This window comes from Zootermopsis nevadensis, unplaced genomic scaffold, assembly GCF_977971745.1.
Source record: "Zootermopsis nevadensis isolate Lab colony 2312 unplaced genomic scaffold, Znev_1.0 Znev_ptg000019l, whole genome shotgun sequence".
In the NCBI taxonomy this organism is placed as follows: Eukaryota; Metazoa; Arthropoda; class Insecta; order Blattodea; family Termopsidae; genus Zootermopsis; species Zootermopsis nevadensis.
The window spans coordinates 351,441-368,081 of NW_028259151.1; the positions used below are offsets into that span (position 1 = coordinate 351,441).

Here is a 16,641-nt window from a genome sequence, read left to right on the forward strand (position 1 = left end):
CAAGAACCGACCCCAACTTCCTTTCTAAGGTTTCCTCTTCCCAAAGATAAAAATTCAGCTAAAGGGAAGGAGATTTGAGACGATAGAAGAGATTCAGGCAGAATCGCAGATGGTGCTTGACAAGCTGACAAAGAATGATTTCCAGCTTCCAGGCCTGGCAGCGGCGCTGGGATCGTTGTGTTCACTCCCAGGGGAACTACTTCGAGGGTGATGGATGAATTTAATACCTGAGATAAGTGTACGGGTTTTTATAGGCGCAGTCTTGAAACTTTCTGATCGCACCTCGTATTACTTATAATTATGTTTTGCCACAGGATTCCCATAGCTTAACTACGTGCTCTTCGGATCATTTTGAGTGGAAAAGTTAAAATAAACATAGGTCTGATTTGCAACAGTTTGTCAAGAAAATGACAATGAGCATTTCACTGCATTTGTAACTTTCATGTCATTTCCATTTAATTTTAGATTACATTATTGTTGTTGCTGTTGTTCTTATTAGTAAGTTTAGAGTACACTCTAAATTGCATTTCTAATTACTCACGCTATTTTTGTGATTCAAAACGGCCAATTTCACAAAAAAATTTGCCTTTAATAGAATTCAAAGGTTCATTACCAGGTTCACAATGACCTGCTATTGCTCCTACCGTGATCCAGGTGACTCAAGTCAACACCCTCATATCCCATTTCTTTCAGATCCATTTCAATATTATTCTCCTATTCATGACTGTCTTGGCCCTTCAGGTTTTGATACCAAAATTCTGTACATATGTCATCTGTCCCATCAGGCTACATGCTCCAACCATCTAATCCAAATATACTTGAAGAGCACAATTAAGAAGCTTCTTACAATGCTGTTTTCTCCAGCCTTCTGTATCTTCCTACCTCTTACGTCCGAGAACTAACCTCAGCACTCTGTTCTCAAACACCATCAATCTAGAGTGAGATGTAAGGTTCTTACAATAGTGAGTGTGAAGATTGTTGTCTTCTGGGTTGTTGTGCCTTGTAGTCTGGTGGAAGATTACAGATGTTTCAGAGGTGCTTGCTGACTCCATCACTGCCCTGATGATGGAGGCAGCAAGTACCTCTGAAGTGTCAGTAAATTTCTACCAGACTACCTAGTGCAACAGCACAGAAGACAGCCATCTTCTCACTCTCAACCTGTTCTATTAATGTGTGAGAACAATTTTCATGCTCCCATACTAAACACTTTAGAAGTCATGTAATATGAAATGAGCTAAGAGAACTTTTTCTTTTTTCAAACTTTAAGATAATATCTCACCATTTGTGTGCATGGGTGTATGTGTGCACAAGCACATACAAAGTACAACTGCTACTGATGTATTTGCTTACATTCATTTTTAACTGAAAAATATCTTTATACACAGTAATTATGCCTCAATCCACCACATCTGAATAAAACCAGCAGTAGTAAGCAATAAGGAATTTTGATTGCATACGATGCTATAATAACACAACTGATGCCCTTTTCACATAGGTACAGATAAACTTAACATTCTCCTATGCAGAGAATGAAATATATTGTTTAAGAATAATAGCTGTCATTAAGAAAAAAGCATTTTCTGTCTCTATAACACAGAATTGTTGTTGGACAAATCAAGGCAAAAACAGCAGTATTAACAATAATGAAAGATGTCGATTTTAAAGTACATTCGACATTACAAAGGTGTCATTCATGCTACATCACAGGCTTTTGGTTCACTAATGTTACTTGAGGTTGCTGTAGCATTAATGTTTACTGAAGTCACTGTTACATCTTAGGTCATTCTTGCACTAATATGAACCTAGCTCATTGCTGCATACTGTGTCATTTTTGCACGGGTGTGATCCCAGGCCACTGTTTTGCAAGGACAAATTTGAAAGACAGACAGACACAGAGAGGTCCATACGGCGTTCTTTAATCATGTTAGAGCATGAATAAATACCTATAACCCAGACGACGGCTATCTTCTGGCCCTGATGATGGAGACAGCAAGGACCTCTGAAACGTCACTAAACTTCTACAAGATTACATGGTGCAACAACCCAGAAGACAGCCCTCTTCAAACTCACTGCCATAAAAACCTCAAATCCTACCTGTAACCCAGTCTATACCAGTTTAGACCCTATTTGGGTTACCTTGGCTTGAATTCATTTAATGCAAGTGCTACGTAAAGTAACAAAATTCTTAAAGAATCTAAATTCTTACTCACAAGAATAATAACAAAGACTGAAAAGGCAAGTATGAAATGGAAATTATAAATTGAAAATTGTGAATAAGGATTGTAAAAAGTTTATCTCATGAAAATATGATGGCTCTGTCCTCAAAACAATCTAATCTGTTGAGCAAAAGTGATATTGTATTGAAAGCTAAAAGATGAGATCCAGTTTAACTGTCTTCATGTAATTCCAATTAGTGGTTTTAATTAGTGAATATACTGGATATATTTGCTATTCAAAGGGAATAAAACCCATATAAAATGAAAATCAGAGATTACAAAAAAGACATTGGAAACAACATAGAATACATTTATCAACATATTACACAATCTCTGTCTTAGAAGTGACAAACAAGAATAATGAAAATACTCTCTTATAAAAAACTGATAACTATATATTTCAGAACACATTCTAAATAATATAATAAGATCTGTTGAGTAGGTGTGATAAGACACTGCCTGATATTGTACAGAAATAAGATGATTAAGATAATGCTTACGTGGGATGGCATAGCATTGGGTGAAGGAATCGCCAGTGAAACCATGATGACAGCTACATACTGGACTATGGTTTATAACTTCACATCTAGTATTGAGACCGCATGGTCCAGGGCAAGGGTCAACACATTTCTGATTAACACACGCTCTGTTCTGGGAACATTCCGAACTTGCAACACATTCAGGTCGACAACTTGTTGGACTGCCAATGTAAGTTGGCAGGCATGAACATACTCCATGCCCACTCACTTTCCGACATTGGCTGTATGGCCCACAACGTGATGGATTACAAGGATCCATTTCTTCAATAACTGGAGCTATACACACAGACAGACGTAAAAGTCAGGTGCACATGCAACATACATGATAGAAACAAAGAGAGAAATTAACATAATCATGCAAGAATATACACAAACAACTATTATGGCCACATGGAGTTACTTCTCAATAATTTCATGAACTCCGAGGTTCAGGAGTGATGGAGATTTTGATTCACAAACATATTTACATGACTTAATAAAATGTGTGCTACTACAAAGAATGATATTTTTATAATTAAAATTAATGTGTTCTTCCATTTACATATGCCATCACAAAGGGAGCCTCTATAATACATGTGTGGATTGGGTGTGATCAGTTTAAAATAACTAGATTTGCAAATCGCAATGTTCCATAATGTATTATATTTTTAACAGGAAGGCTTCCAGTTTCATCACTGGCTATACTTTTTGCAAAACGAACTTAAGAAACAAGCCATGAATTTAATTTTTTTTTGTAAGCAATGAAAATGTTACAACAGTATTCTTAAAAGTAAAGTAAAAGTAAAGCTGTCCCACTATATGCCATGTAGGCACTTGGGGGGGAGTGGAGGTATAGCTCCTACTCATTCTTGACCTCGGCACTAGATGGGGGTGAGTGGTCAGCATCACGCCCTGGCCATGCTTTACCCTTGGGAAAGGACCCCGGTACCCATTGGATAAGAGGCTGGGTGGGCCCCAGAGCCGGTCTGGACGCAGAGGCTAGAGGGAAAATCCTCTGTCCCCATAGGGGATCGAACCCCGGTCGCCCAGTCCATAGCACAGTATTCTTAAATGTCACAATAAAATTTTTTATGTGTCCTTGGAACAAGATTTGCTGAGCCCTGCCAATTGTTATTTGTAGTGACGCTTGCATTATGTGGAGAGAGAGGGAAAAAAAGCAGCTTCAAATTTATATTATTTTGAATCAAATATTTTTTCAACAGGCACAAATATCATATGCTACTGAATTAAACAATATACCTCTTGTTACTATAGAGTAGAGTCCCTCAATTTTTAAGTCTGGAGATTATATCATGTACAAAAATGCAAATTTCAAATCCATTAAATAACTAACACATTACCCTGTGGTATATGCTTGCTTGTGATCCATGCTAGGAATCACAGTTGTAACTTTGAGCTTATCTTAAATATGTGCTACAAGTTGCAGAAAGAGGCAGCACTACAGTCAGTTGGGTGGCACACAATTTGAATTCAATGTATAAGATAGTACAGCTTATTAATGATCACTGCTGGGCCTTCACTCTACATGCAAAAGTATTAATTCACATGAATAATTACAACGTTAAAGTAATATGTAAATCGCCAAGAACACACAATCACCTATTATTCATAATTAATAAAATTTTACACACTCTCAGAATAAAACTCATATCCTTTGGCTTACTAAACCAATACACTACCATTTTATCAGCCAATGTTTACACTCTTCAATGATATTCTTTCATGGAATACAGAAGTTGCATTTATAGTATGGCATACAAACACATTCTGAATGCAGATGTCACTAACACATGTTGACAAATGAATAAAGTTAATCCAAAACTTAAAAAGTGACAAATATATGTTTGGCGTGGCATATATGTTAAGTCAGTCATTGAGTTTAATCAATTATAGAAATGTAAAAATGATTTTAGTTGGAGAAACACTAAATCTAAGTCTGAATGGTATATGAAAAGTAAACACTTTGTCATAAATAAGGGTTAAATGGCAAATTGCAATCAAAATAAAATCATAAATGGTTAAAATGGTACTGCATTGAACTAATGCATCACAGGATTTGAGTGTAATTTCCTGTATAGGTGAAAATTTTGCTGTAAATTATATACAGATACATATTTTAAGACATACTGTATTATGATAAAAATGCATTCATTAATTCATAATGTATACAATATAGAATGGTATGTCTATAAGAACTTTGAGAAGAAACCTGAGTGTGGAAGATAAACAGTAAAGTAACCTGGAAGTTGCATGAGAAGAGTTAAAAAGGAGAAGTCTCATTGTGAATGTGCAATAGCACATGCATTATTTTTCATTAAGGAAAGACACACTTCTTTACATTCATTATGGCCTCTCATGCAAATTCTGTTGGACTATTTTACTCATACATTCAAGGAAGTAATCATGCTTATTTTACAGTCTATACAAGTAAATTATAATTTATGTCTGAAATAAGAATGAAAATAAAATGAATATTAACACATGAAAAAGATATGAAAGTTAAAACTTAATGAGGGTCAGAAAATCAAGAAATATATAGTATTAACTGTGAAAAAAGGTAACTTATTTGAAAGAGAAGCACAGAGAAAAATGTCAAAGCACTGGAGTGCTCTCATATTTCTTACATTGTACAGGCTGTGGTCTACATGACCTAAATGGATCTCCAATGTATCCAGGATGACAAGAGCAAGATGGTAAGTGGTTCACCACCTGGCAGTCTGCGTTTGTACCACAAGTGCCTGGACAAGGATCCTGACACTTGTTGCGAATACAGGCACGGTTAGAAGGGCACTCAGAGTTCAAGACACATTCTGGACGACAACCTTCATATGGGTTTCCCACATAGTCAGGAAGGCAGGTACAAGAGCCTGCTCCATTCTGTTCTCTACAGACAGCATTTGATCCACAGGGAGATGGCATGCATGGGGTTGGTCTTTCCTTGGGAATCAGCTCCGCTGAAAGGGAGCAGTTTATAGTAAGTGAAGAAGAGAAAACTAGAAGAATACATAAAACTAAGTGAGTTTTTCAAAGTGTTAGCTACAGAAGCACATAGGAAAGCATTAGTAGTTAGAAGCTAATTGGGAGTCTTCATATTTTTGTACATCTGACAAAGACATATTTCCATGTTTTTATTTTGCGATACCTACAGCATATATTGAAAGCACTGCATCTTATCTAAACCCACAAATATTAATGAAGGAGAAACATCCAAATGGACATACTCCTTTCTCATAAAATTGTCACTGAAGATATTAAGTGATGAGTTTAACACATTTTGTTGGAAGCTTTGGACTAAAAATAAAGTAGGAAGATCTGGCCATCAGAATCCTAATGTAACTACATGAATGAATGAATGAATGAATCCAATATAACAGCTCATTATTAAAAATTAGATAGGCTCTTATATGGTAGACCTCCTATTATATTCTTCAGTTCAGCTTCAATTCTCTAATAGTATACATAGAGTGGCAATCATATAACTGTAGATTAGCCATTACAGTTTTCTCTGTCAGTCAAAATCTGTGTAGTCTGTTATTATCACTATTCTTATGAGAAACAAACTCATTTTATTTAATATGTGATGTTTACTTACTCTTTTATCTGTAAGTCATATGATTGCTAGTCTATATACGGAAAGTTTTGCACACAATATCCAGAAATATACTCTAAAGTTCATCATTATCCTTACACATATTTTCTCTAAGTTCAAAGTCCTATTCAACAACACAATCGAAAATATAACCAACATGAGATCAATCTTGCCGATGTGATGAATATCTTCTTTCTCCCTCTGATCATGTTCCACACAAATACCCATTTGCGTTTCTATATTATGTAACCAAAACATGTTATACACTTTTTTATGCATAACCAGAATCAGAAATTATTATCTCACATCCTAACACTATAAGTACTACAAAAGGAACTTATATTAAAATTGTTGTACATGCATTGAACACTATCATCTGTCAATATTTCTCCAACTCTGTAAGTACAGAAATAATAATAACAGTGGACTGTGATACAGACAGAATAATAAAGAAAAATGTTCTGCTGATTGCTATCCTACTTTTCTTTTCTTAGATTTTTACCTGAACTCTTTGTACTGCATATCCATACACAGAAAATCACAATGGTGATAAGATAATATAAAACGATGTGCTGCTTCAGTATACGTATACATAGGATTATAATGTGTTTTTCAGTTTTAAGCTGTGACGTTAATGAAGAACATATGATATGGATGATTTTGCCTTTCTCTTTTCAGAAATAAAGGTGTTTTTCTCAAATATAACAAGAAGGCATGGCACAATTTTGTCCTTTTCTTCACAAAAAATCTTGTGCTAAATTTAAAACTTTATTCTTATTTGAATTTCCATTAATCCTTCATTTTAACTAACACCTTACAGCTTCACTTGAAATAAGAAAAGTGCCAGTAAGCTGCACAATTCTGTACTGCCAGAGAAGAAAGCCTGAATATGAAGTAATAGTTCATGATGTAAGATTATCACACAGAAACATCAATTCACCCTTCCACAGGGATGGAATTAAGCCTCAATAATATCACCAGTTCTTTTTATTAATTTAAGTAGAGGCACTAAAACCATTTTAAAAAGCACAATTTCTATATTTTAGGAGAAACACAAACTTCTATTTATTGCATGAAACATGATCAGGAGGAGATGTTCACTGAAGTGATGGCGTTGGGGGACTCGTTCACCTACCTTGCTGATGAGACCCCATACATGCATCTTGACTGTGGAGAGATTCATATGCATGATGCATCATGCTTTGTAGCAACATGCCACAGAAAACAGACACATAACAATAAACACAGACATAACATAAAGAATGGGGACAGAGGGATGCAGCGTGCAACATGCTATGGAATATAATGCATGATCAGAAAGACAGTTTCAATACTCTGCAAAGATTTAATATTCTTTGAATGTTTGCATGCAGGGACAGATTATTAGTTAACTATTAACATAAGAGTATCATATATTTAAAAACTGGCTTTTATTGCACTCAGGAGCAATCTGCTATATGTTGCGGATACATTAACTCTGGGATTTTAGAAGAAAAAGTCTTATTAACATGTCTTTAATTTCAATAAATTTCAATGTGAAACCAAAATAAGTATTCATTAATAATGAAACATGTTACAAATACTACAATAACTTCAATATGAAAATAAAATAAAGTGTAATATACTGATGCAACATGTCATGAATTATACACCAACTTCAATGTGAAATTGAAACAAAGTGTTCTTTACAAATAAAACATGATAAGAAACTTTTCAAAGTGCTCAGCTGTGACTTGAATGCACAATGCATATCACTGAAGTGGTTACATCCCATATGAATGCTGGGATTGTTTACAATTTCAACTGCAATGTCTAAAATTCCTTGAAGCTGGGAACGCATGTCATTGACTTGCTATCGATTTACATTATAAAAGAGTTTCAATTTACGCCGATTACGTTTACGTCGGTTCGTCCAGGAATGCATCCCCGGGGTTAATTGGGGGCTACCTGTATTTCTTTTTTGTTCATATTTTGTGGTATTTCATTTTGTAAGTTTTTTTTGGTTTATTATTGTTTATTTGTTTTCATTTAGCATTAATATTTTATCTTATATGTCATCTATGTATTGTACCATACTGCTGTTTTTGTGCCTGGCTGTAATTGGCCTTGTTTGGCTGTTGTCATGCACACTAATAGATGAATTGAATTTAATATTATCACCCTTCTCATGAACTGGTACAATAATGGATTCCTGCCACTGCTGTGGCATTTCCTCCTTATTCCATTTAGGGCAAATAATTTTGTGTATCTCGAAATGCAACGTTTCGCCTCCTGCTTCAATCATTTCGGCCGGAATCTCTTCATACTATTTCAGCTTCTCAATAGCAGTCTTCACTTCAATAAAGCTAGGTTCTGGCACTAATGGTTCATCCATATGTAATGTCATGAACCCCGTGAACATTTAACACCTGACTGATGATATTTTTCCACCTAATCAAAATCCTGTGGGGATCTGCAAGCAGATAACCATTCTCATCTTTGATAATATTAACTCTAGGTTGATAACCTTTCTTAAATTCATTTATGCCTTTGTATAAATCTCTCATATTTTTGTTTCTATAATTATTTTCAAGTTCATTAATTTTGTTTTTCAGGTATTCCTGCTTCTTCTTCCTAAATATTCTACTGATTTCACATCTTACATCTTGCAGATAATCTCCACTGATTTGGCTTGGGTTTTGCAATCATTGTAATTTACCCTGCTTATGTTTGTCTATTAATTTTGAGCACTAATCATCACACCATGGTTTATGCTTTAGTTTGTGATATTCTATATTTTCCTTGGCTAAGATCTTGATATTGTCCCTAATACTTTTCAAACTGTAATCCAACTACTCTAAAGTCACAAATCTATTGGAGATTTCTATCTGGCACTTTCCCAAAACTTCTACATCATTGAGTTTATTCAAATAAAATCTTTGTAAATCAAGCTTTTGCCTTACTTGTTTGCTTACTGAAAGTCCCTCCCTTAATTTCACCACTATCAGGTAATGGTCAATATCATAGTCAGCTCCTTTAAAAGATCTGACATCTAACACACTGGAGTGTCATCTCTTGTCAATTAAAATATGATCTATATGAAGTATGTTTATGAATGCCACTGTGAGGGAATATTGTGCTTTTTACAATTATAGTTATGAAGTTGCAGGATTTACTACTCTGACCCCATTATCATTACTAACTTCATGTAGACTTTCTTTAACAACAATCGGTTTAAAATGTCCTCCCTTCCTACCTTCGCACTGAAATTGCCTTGCAAAATTTTCATTTTGGTACCTAGGGAACTGGTCAAATACCTGTTCTCATTCTTCATAAAAGCTATCTTTTGTATCATCATATTTATCCTCAGTTGGAGCATGCACATTCAATACAGTGATATCACACCAACTCTTTACAGTTACATATGATATCCTGTCACTAACAAACTCTATGCTTTTAACTGCTGAAATAATCTTACTATGTTCTGTCCCTAAGTGGAGATTAATGTTCCCTTTCCCAAAGAAAAATTGATAAATTTCCGATGTTTGATATCCCTCCCCTTCCCACCTAACCTCTTGCACTCCCACTAAATCTAGCTTGTACTTCTTCTCTAACTCCCCCCCTACTGACATTATTGAACCTACCCTGTTCACTTTCCTAATATTCTACATGCCCAATCTCATGTCCTTTTTACATTGCTTAGGTTGTCCCAAAGAATCAGCCCAGGTCCGAGGAGATTTCAGACATTTTGTAACAAAATCAGTTTTCACATTGAGGGACTGTTAGCCTCACGCCCATCCCCAAGCTGGAGGACCACCCCTTGTAGGCTGTCCACGACTGCTTATTCAACAAATTCGCAGCTACCATCCATATCTGGATGCCTTCTCCTATCTAGGAGGCTCAGACTATAGGATATTGATGGTCAGACATGTGGTCCTCCTTGGCCAACTCAACAATTTCGATAATTTCTATTATGATAATCTAATACCTGTCACTAAAAATAAAAGGGACTCCTCCTGTTAATAAGGAAACACCATGTAAAAGGAGTGACAACTTATTTTATGAAAAGAGATGGCAGATACTCCTTGTGAAACATCCACTGAAGGCATAAGACCCAAGGCTGATTGCCCAAGAAGATTTTATTGCATTTGTTCCCGAAACGTCGGTGTACTACGGTAAAAAATTAACGCGGCTGATTGCCCGAGAAGATTTTATTGAATTTGTTCCCGAAACGTCGGTTTACTACGGAATGTGTACTACGGTAAAAAGTTAACGCGGCTGATTGCCCGAGAAGATTTTATTGCATTTGTTCCCGAAACGTCGGTGTACTACGGTAAGAAATTAACGCGGCTGATTGCCCGAGAATATTTTATTGAATTTGATTCCGAAACGTCGGTTTACTACGGTAACCAGTTAACGCTTCCGATTACTTATAGTATTGTGAATATGGGCATTCATCCATGTGAGCATTCGTACGTGTGAGCATTTGTCAGTGTGAGCATTTGTCCGTGTGAGTAATTTTCGTGTGAGCATTTATGACAGTGAGCTTCTTTCTGTGCCCAAATTTCGTGTGCGGTTTTGTCGTGTACGGTTTTGTCTGGTCACCACCCAATACACCAGTTTCCAATAATACCACACTACACAGCCCTTAAATGGTTGTTCAGAGTATTATTCATTCCATCACAAGTAAAATGTGCTTCATCAGTAGATAACAGTTAACTGCACAGCTAAGCATGTCGATAAAGCCAATGACAAAATTTAACCATGAAGCATGATCTGTCATTTCAAGATGTTGAACCTTTTGCAAAGTGTAATAAAACAAATCCTCATTATGTATCATTCTGCAGACTGTTGCTGTTGAGGGAAATAAATGTGTGTGTGTGTGTGTGTGTGTGTGTCAGTACAAATGTAAGGCCTGCATTGTAATGTTTGTAACACACTATCTCAGTCCAGCTAGGAATATGACATCCTGAGGTTGAAGTGAATGTTCCGGTCTTCCAGTGACGACTTTGTGGTAGCAAACACTTGTTGAATTTGTGTGATTTGGGGTTCTCACAGTGGTACTTTTTGTTGTCTAACCTACAAGCGTACATGGTATCACACCCCAGAAGAACATCACCATCACTTTTTGACATGTGACAGTCTGGTGTGGAAATTGTAACTGATTTTCCATATTGGCTGCTTTTGCCTTACTATTACATAAACCAAACACAAAGTGAATGTCTATGTGTTATGCTACTGGAAATTACAGTAGACACTTTGGACAGTAATTTACATTTTTTCACTTCATTTCAGTTTCACAGTGAAGTTACTGTAATTTATTAAATTAAAACCCAATATTTCTGGAACATCAATACATTACTTTCAAGCAACCATAATTTCTTAATGTTTAAAAGTCTGACCCATGTTAACAGATATTTTCTTCTCAGTCATGTGATTAATTTACCCATGATGTTTGACTGACTCCTAAATTGCCCTGAATTCTTTTAATCAAAACATAATTATGATAAATAAAGTCTTAAGACAGAAAAATGACAGACATACCTTTCATGTTGCAAACAAGTTATTAATATGATTGAATGATTCACTATTTTCAAGAAATCTGAAACCTGATTCAAGAATAAGCAATGCATATTGACACAGTAGCTTATTTTATTACAAATCATATCTATTTCTCTTTCATTCAATACGGAGTAACAAAACTGATCTGTTTCTGATACTGTGTTTAATTCAGATGTGAATAATAATTTTTAATAATGAAGCAACAGGTCCTACATAAACAATTGCTGAAATTAAATCAGCATGTTCTATTCTAATAAATGTACCATATAGTTCTGTACTCTTCAGATACATTCACAGGCAACTGAAGAATTCCAAATTACTTCAGGAGAACATCTGACACTATCATACAACTAAATTTTTGTAAATTGCACTTTTATAACTTTGATAAGCCATTGCCAACTTTATGGAGAATATTATGTTATTAGTTTTGAAATAAAAATCACTGCAAATCAATGAAATCAATGAACACTTCCTAAAATGCTCATCTCGTATGTTTGAAAATGGTTAAAATATAATGCACTGACAAACCCACCACAAAACTGCTGGAACAGTAGATTGCTTGGGTATGATAGTGGACTAGAAATTATATTTGTTGATGAATTATAACTGTACACAAGTTAAATTTCTTCATGCATAGTCTGTGTTACCAGTATGGTAGAGCATGTTAATTAAGAACTTCAATATATTTTCTCATTACTCATATTAATATAATTTAGGTTCACATGTCAACAAATCAGATACCACAGACACACAACAGGAGGTGCTATACACAATATTATATATAACGATGAATAACTCAAAAAGGAAGGATAATGCACAGAAATAGTTAATTTTAAAATAGGTTTAATTTGATCTTATTTTTAAAAGATCAAAAAGAGAGCAATCCTTATTACAAATACAGACTACGTATATTATGAACTTTGTATTCAATGTTTGAAGATTCTCAAAGATCAATTATTATTTACTGTCATTCTTCATTATTTTAAAGAAAAATTTGGCACAGGCCCAAATCATGCCAAGTTATTCATTCCAATTATTTCCATACCAATGTGCTGTAATTTGTGCAGAATAAAAGTCTCACTGAAATTAAAGAAAATCCTCTTACCATTTTAAAAATGTAAAACCAAATTAGTTAAATAGTATCACTGTACAAAATGAACGCTGAAATGCCTTCAACTCTTTTATGTTATACAGTCCTGAATAACCTATTAACATCTCTCATACTAGTCTTCTTTCAGGTGATTGGTATGAACATATAGTACTACCAAAATATATGCTCTGTGTTAACCAACTGAAAACCAGTTACTGGTCTGACTGTAAACAACTTTTTCAAAAACAGCATCATGGAATACACTCACATACAGAAATAAAGGTATGGAATAAGGAATGCAAAGAAGAAAATAAGGCAGTATAAGTGTAATATTTTGAGATCAAGGGTAATAAAATAGCAAGAATATCACCAATGCTGCAAACTTACTAAATTTAACATACAATTCATTCTTTGGATCTAAACATACATGTTTATAAACTTCTTACTTCAACTGTATATATATTTAATTTAATACCTAAGAGTGTAAGCTATCTTACTAAGTTTCTAATTTTTGTATTAATATTCTTTCTTCATTTATCAGCATTATCATAATCTTATGTATTAGGCAACATGACCTTATACAATCTGATGCTGTCTCTTCAGTGGTCTTTTAAAGCATTAGGAGATTGAGAAATAATTCATAAAAGTGCATAATATGAAATCAATGTTGTAATGAAAAAACTTAGAATATATTTTATTACATTTGTACTGAAAACATTCACACTATATGAACTACCATATATTATCTTCCTTTAATGTATTTTTAAAATTTTTCTTTAGTAAGGGCAACTCCTCTATTCTACATAGTTCACATATTTTGAAATATGTGATCCTCCTTTTGAATTTAAAGGGTCTGTGGTTCCTGATTTTGTTGACATGATGAATTAGATTTGCAGAACAAAATGGAATCATGTAACTTTTAAACAAATTATTTATCTTTGCAGAGACATGGAAACTCTCTTAACTCATTAATAAAACATGCAGCAAGCAAGAAAACAAGGCAAAAGTTGTCCTACCTTGTACAATAATGCAGCCAGTGAATGGATCTCCAGTAAAGCCAGGATTGCAATTACACACTGGTGTATGATTCACAACGTTACAACGAGCGTTTGTACCACACGATCCCGGACACGGATCACTACACTTTTGATTTATACACGCCAAACTACTCGAACATTCCGGATTTATAGTACACTCAGGTCGACAGTTCGGTGGAAAACCAATATAGTTCTGTAAACACGAACAGGCGGGACTTTCCCCTCGAACCTGACACTCTGAATTTGGACCACACAGTGATGGCTGACATGGATTCTGAGGCACTAATGGAGTCGGCATCACTGTAAAATAAAAGACAAAACAGAATCATTAGTCATAAAGAACTGGATTCATTTCTTATTTCAATGTGTAAGAACAAACATTTTCCAGTTAAGTGTAAAATCTATAGACCAGAACTTGTGCTCCTATACAGCATAAAAATTAATATAAGAAAAACTTATCTTAGACACTAATACCTGAGACAGGAAGACACAAAATGCTTAGTGAAAAACGTGAATATAAAATGAAAAGTCTGAACATGACGTGGGAGAGAAAACATCTGGTAAAATTCTTCCACTCAAAGAAAAATTACACCTTGGGGGAAAAAAAGCAACAATATATTTCCCTATTTGACTTCAAACCTTTGACTGTATAGTACAAATAATAAAGTTAAAACATTGGTATATGAGTTATATTAAGATAAACTATGACTTTTCAAATGTTGAAATATAGGGTATGAGGCATAGCCGCTCAGTGATAGGAGCTTAGCTCCTTGGTAGACACTCGAATCTCTCAGGGGTGTTAATGGCATGTACTGCCGACAATTAGTGGCTGCAGCTATTGCTGAATTTTTTTACACTATTTATTTAGTCAAGAACAATACAGGTGATATTTGGCTCTAGCCACAATAAGACAATTTCAGAATTGTATTGGATTTGCATGCGACTGTGTTCAAAGTTTGTTGTAGAGTGCTAAACAGACGCGCTGCTGTAAGCATCCTGTCCCTGATTCAAAATATTCAAACCCAGTGACATAGTCACTTGCACACAGCTCTTGCATCTAATTGGCTCTTTCAAATTTCCTCACTCACACCATACAATGCATTGCCCAGTAACATTCATCTGCTGACAGACAATGAACCATAAAGCCCAAACTGACTTTTGACATATTGATTTCCTCACTCACACCATACAATGCATTGCCCAGTAACATTCATCTGCTGACAGACAATGAACCATAAAGCCCAAACTGACTTTTGACATATTGAAGTTACAAAAAGTTAAAATTTTGAAAATGAACTTAAAAACAAATTCAGATGAATAAAATAATAAGAAATTAAATAGTATGATCACATTACCTCAGCAGAAGAAGTAATTTGGATCGTTATACAGGGGAGAGGAAGAAAACTTATCTCAAATTCAGATTACATTTACAAATATGGTAATTACATATAAAGAACTCCCATGCCTTATAACACAATTAAGTATATTGACCTTTTGAATATTTATTGAAGTTTAATTATATCTGAGAGTTCACAAATATTTTATAATAATAAAGAACAGGGTAAGGAGACTAAGTATGTGAAGACACAGAAAACAGTGCAGAAAAAGAATGGACACAAATGCAAGAGGAATGTTCTGGAGGAAGAGAGAAGGCTGAAGAATTTGTCACAGGACAAGCGACTCTAGTAGATGAGAAAACATACACACAATATTGATACACACCTGGGACAGCAAAGCATCTTGTAAATGGATCACCAGTATTGCCTGTAGCACAGCTACAAATAGGATTGTGATTGACAACTTGGCAACGAGCATTCTGACCACATGTGCCTGGACAAGGATCACGGCACTTGCTGGAAAGACAGGCCTGTGTCAGTGGACATTCTGCACTAACCACACACTCTGGTCTACAAGATGGTGGAATGCCAACTAGTCCAGGCTGGCATGAACATACAGCATGGTCATTGACAACACGGCATATACTATTTGGTCCACAAGGTGACGGTTCACAAGGTCTTGTTGGATCTGCAAAAAAGAGAAATGATATAATATAGCAGTAATATAATTTGTGAGTACAAACATATTAGTTACTTAATTTTGTTTACCGTGATATCACCTATCATCATAGATAATAGCATGATTATTTAACTTCTGATATTATATACTTTCTCCAAATGAAGAACTACATACTGTTCAAGGATGATCCAGCAATATAGACTTTGTTACTTATATTTTCACTGGTCTTCTCATAGCATTAAAACATGTCAAACCCCATTAGGTCATATTGGAGCATCATGTTGTAGATATAACTATATCATTATTAAGTAACCACCTCCACACAACAATATTTGTAAATTTATGCACTGTACACTCATTTACCAAGAGTCTTGATGTTTATCTTGTGTCATGTAGCAAATAAATGTGGAGACAATCACTTAACAGTAATATAATAATAAATCTCAGTTGTTCTTGTGTTGAACTTACTGGCTTATTAAATTTAAGTAGCCACACGACTGAAAGAAGCACTCACTGATTCACACTGCATTACCAACTTTCCAAGGTGAAAATTTTTAATTTTGATGGAAGTTTTGGGTGTAAAGGTATAATATGTCTTCAGTTTAATCCTTAA

General features: G+C 34.9%; 1 protein-coding gene across 5 annotated transcripts in view; it reads right to left on the reverse strand.

Moving 5' to 3' along the window:
• dpy (fibrillin-like protein dumpy) overlaps nt 1–16,641 on the reverse strand; it is a 385,379-nt gene that overhangs the window by 88,389 nt on the left and 280,349 nt on the right. For all 5 annotated transcript variants that reach the window (XM_087351382.1, XM_087351381.1, XM_087351380.1 and 2 more), the window contains 4 exons: nt 15,735–16,037; nt 13,992–14,312; nt 5,380–5,709; nt 2,717–3,031 (listed from right to left, as the gene is read on the reverse strand). In XM_087351382.1, coding sequence (XP_087207508.1) covers nt 2,717–3,031; nt 5,380–5,709; nt 13,992–14,312; nt 15,735–16,037 — 1,269 coding nt within the window. The remainder of the gene's footprint in view (nt 1–2,716; nt 3,032–5,379; nt 5,710–13,991; nt 14,313–15,734; nt 16,038–16,641) is intronic.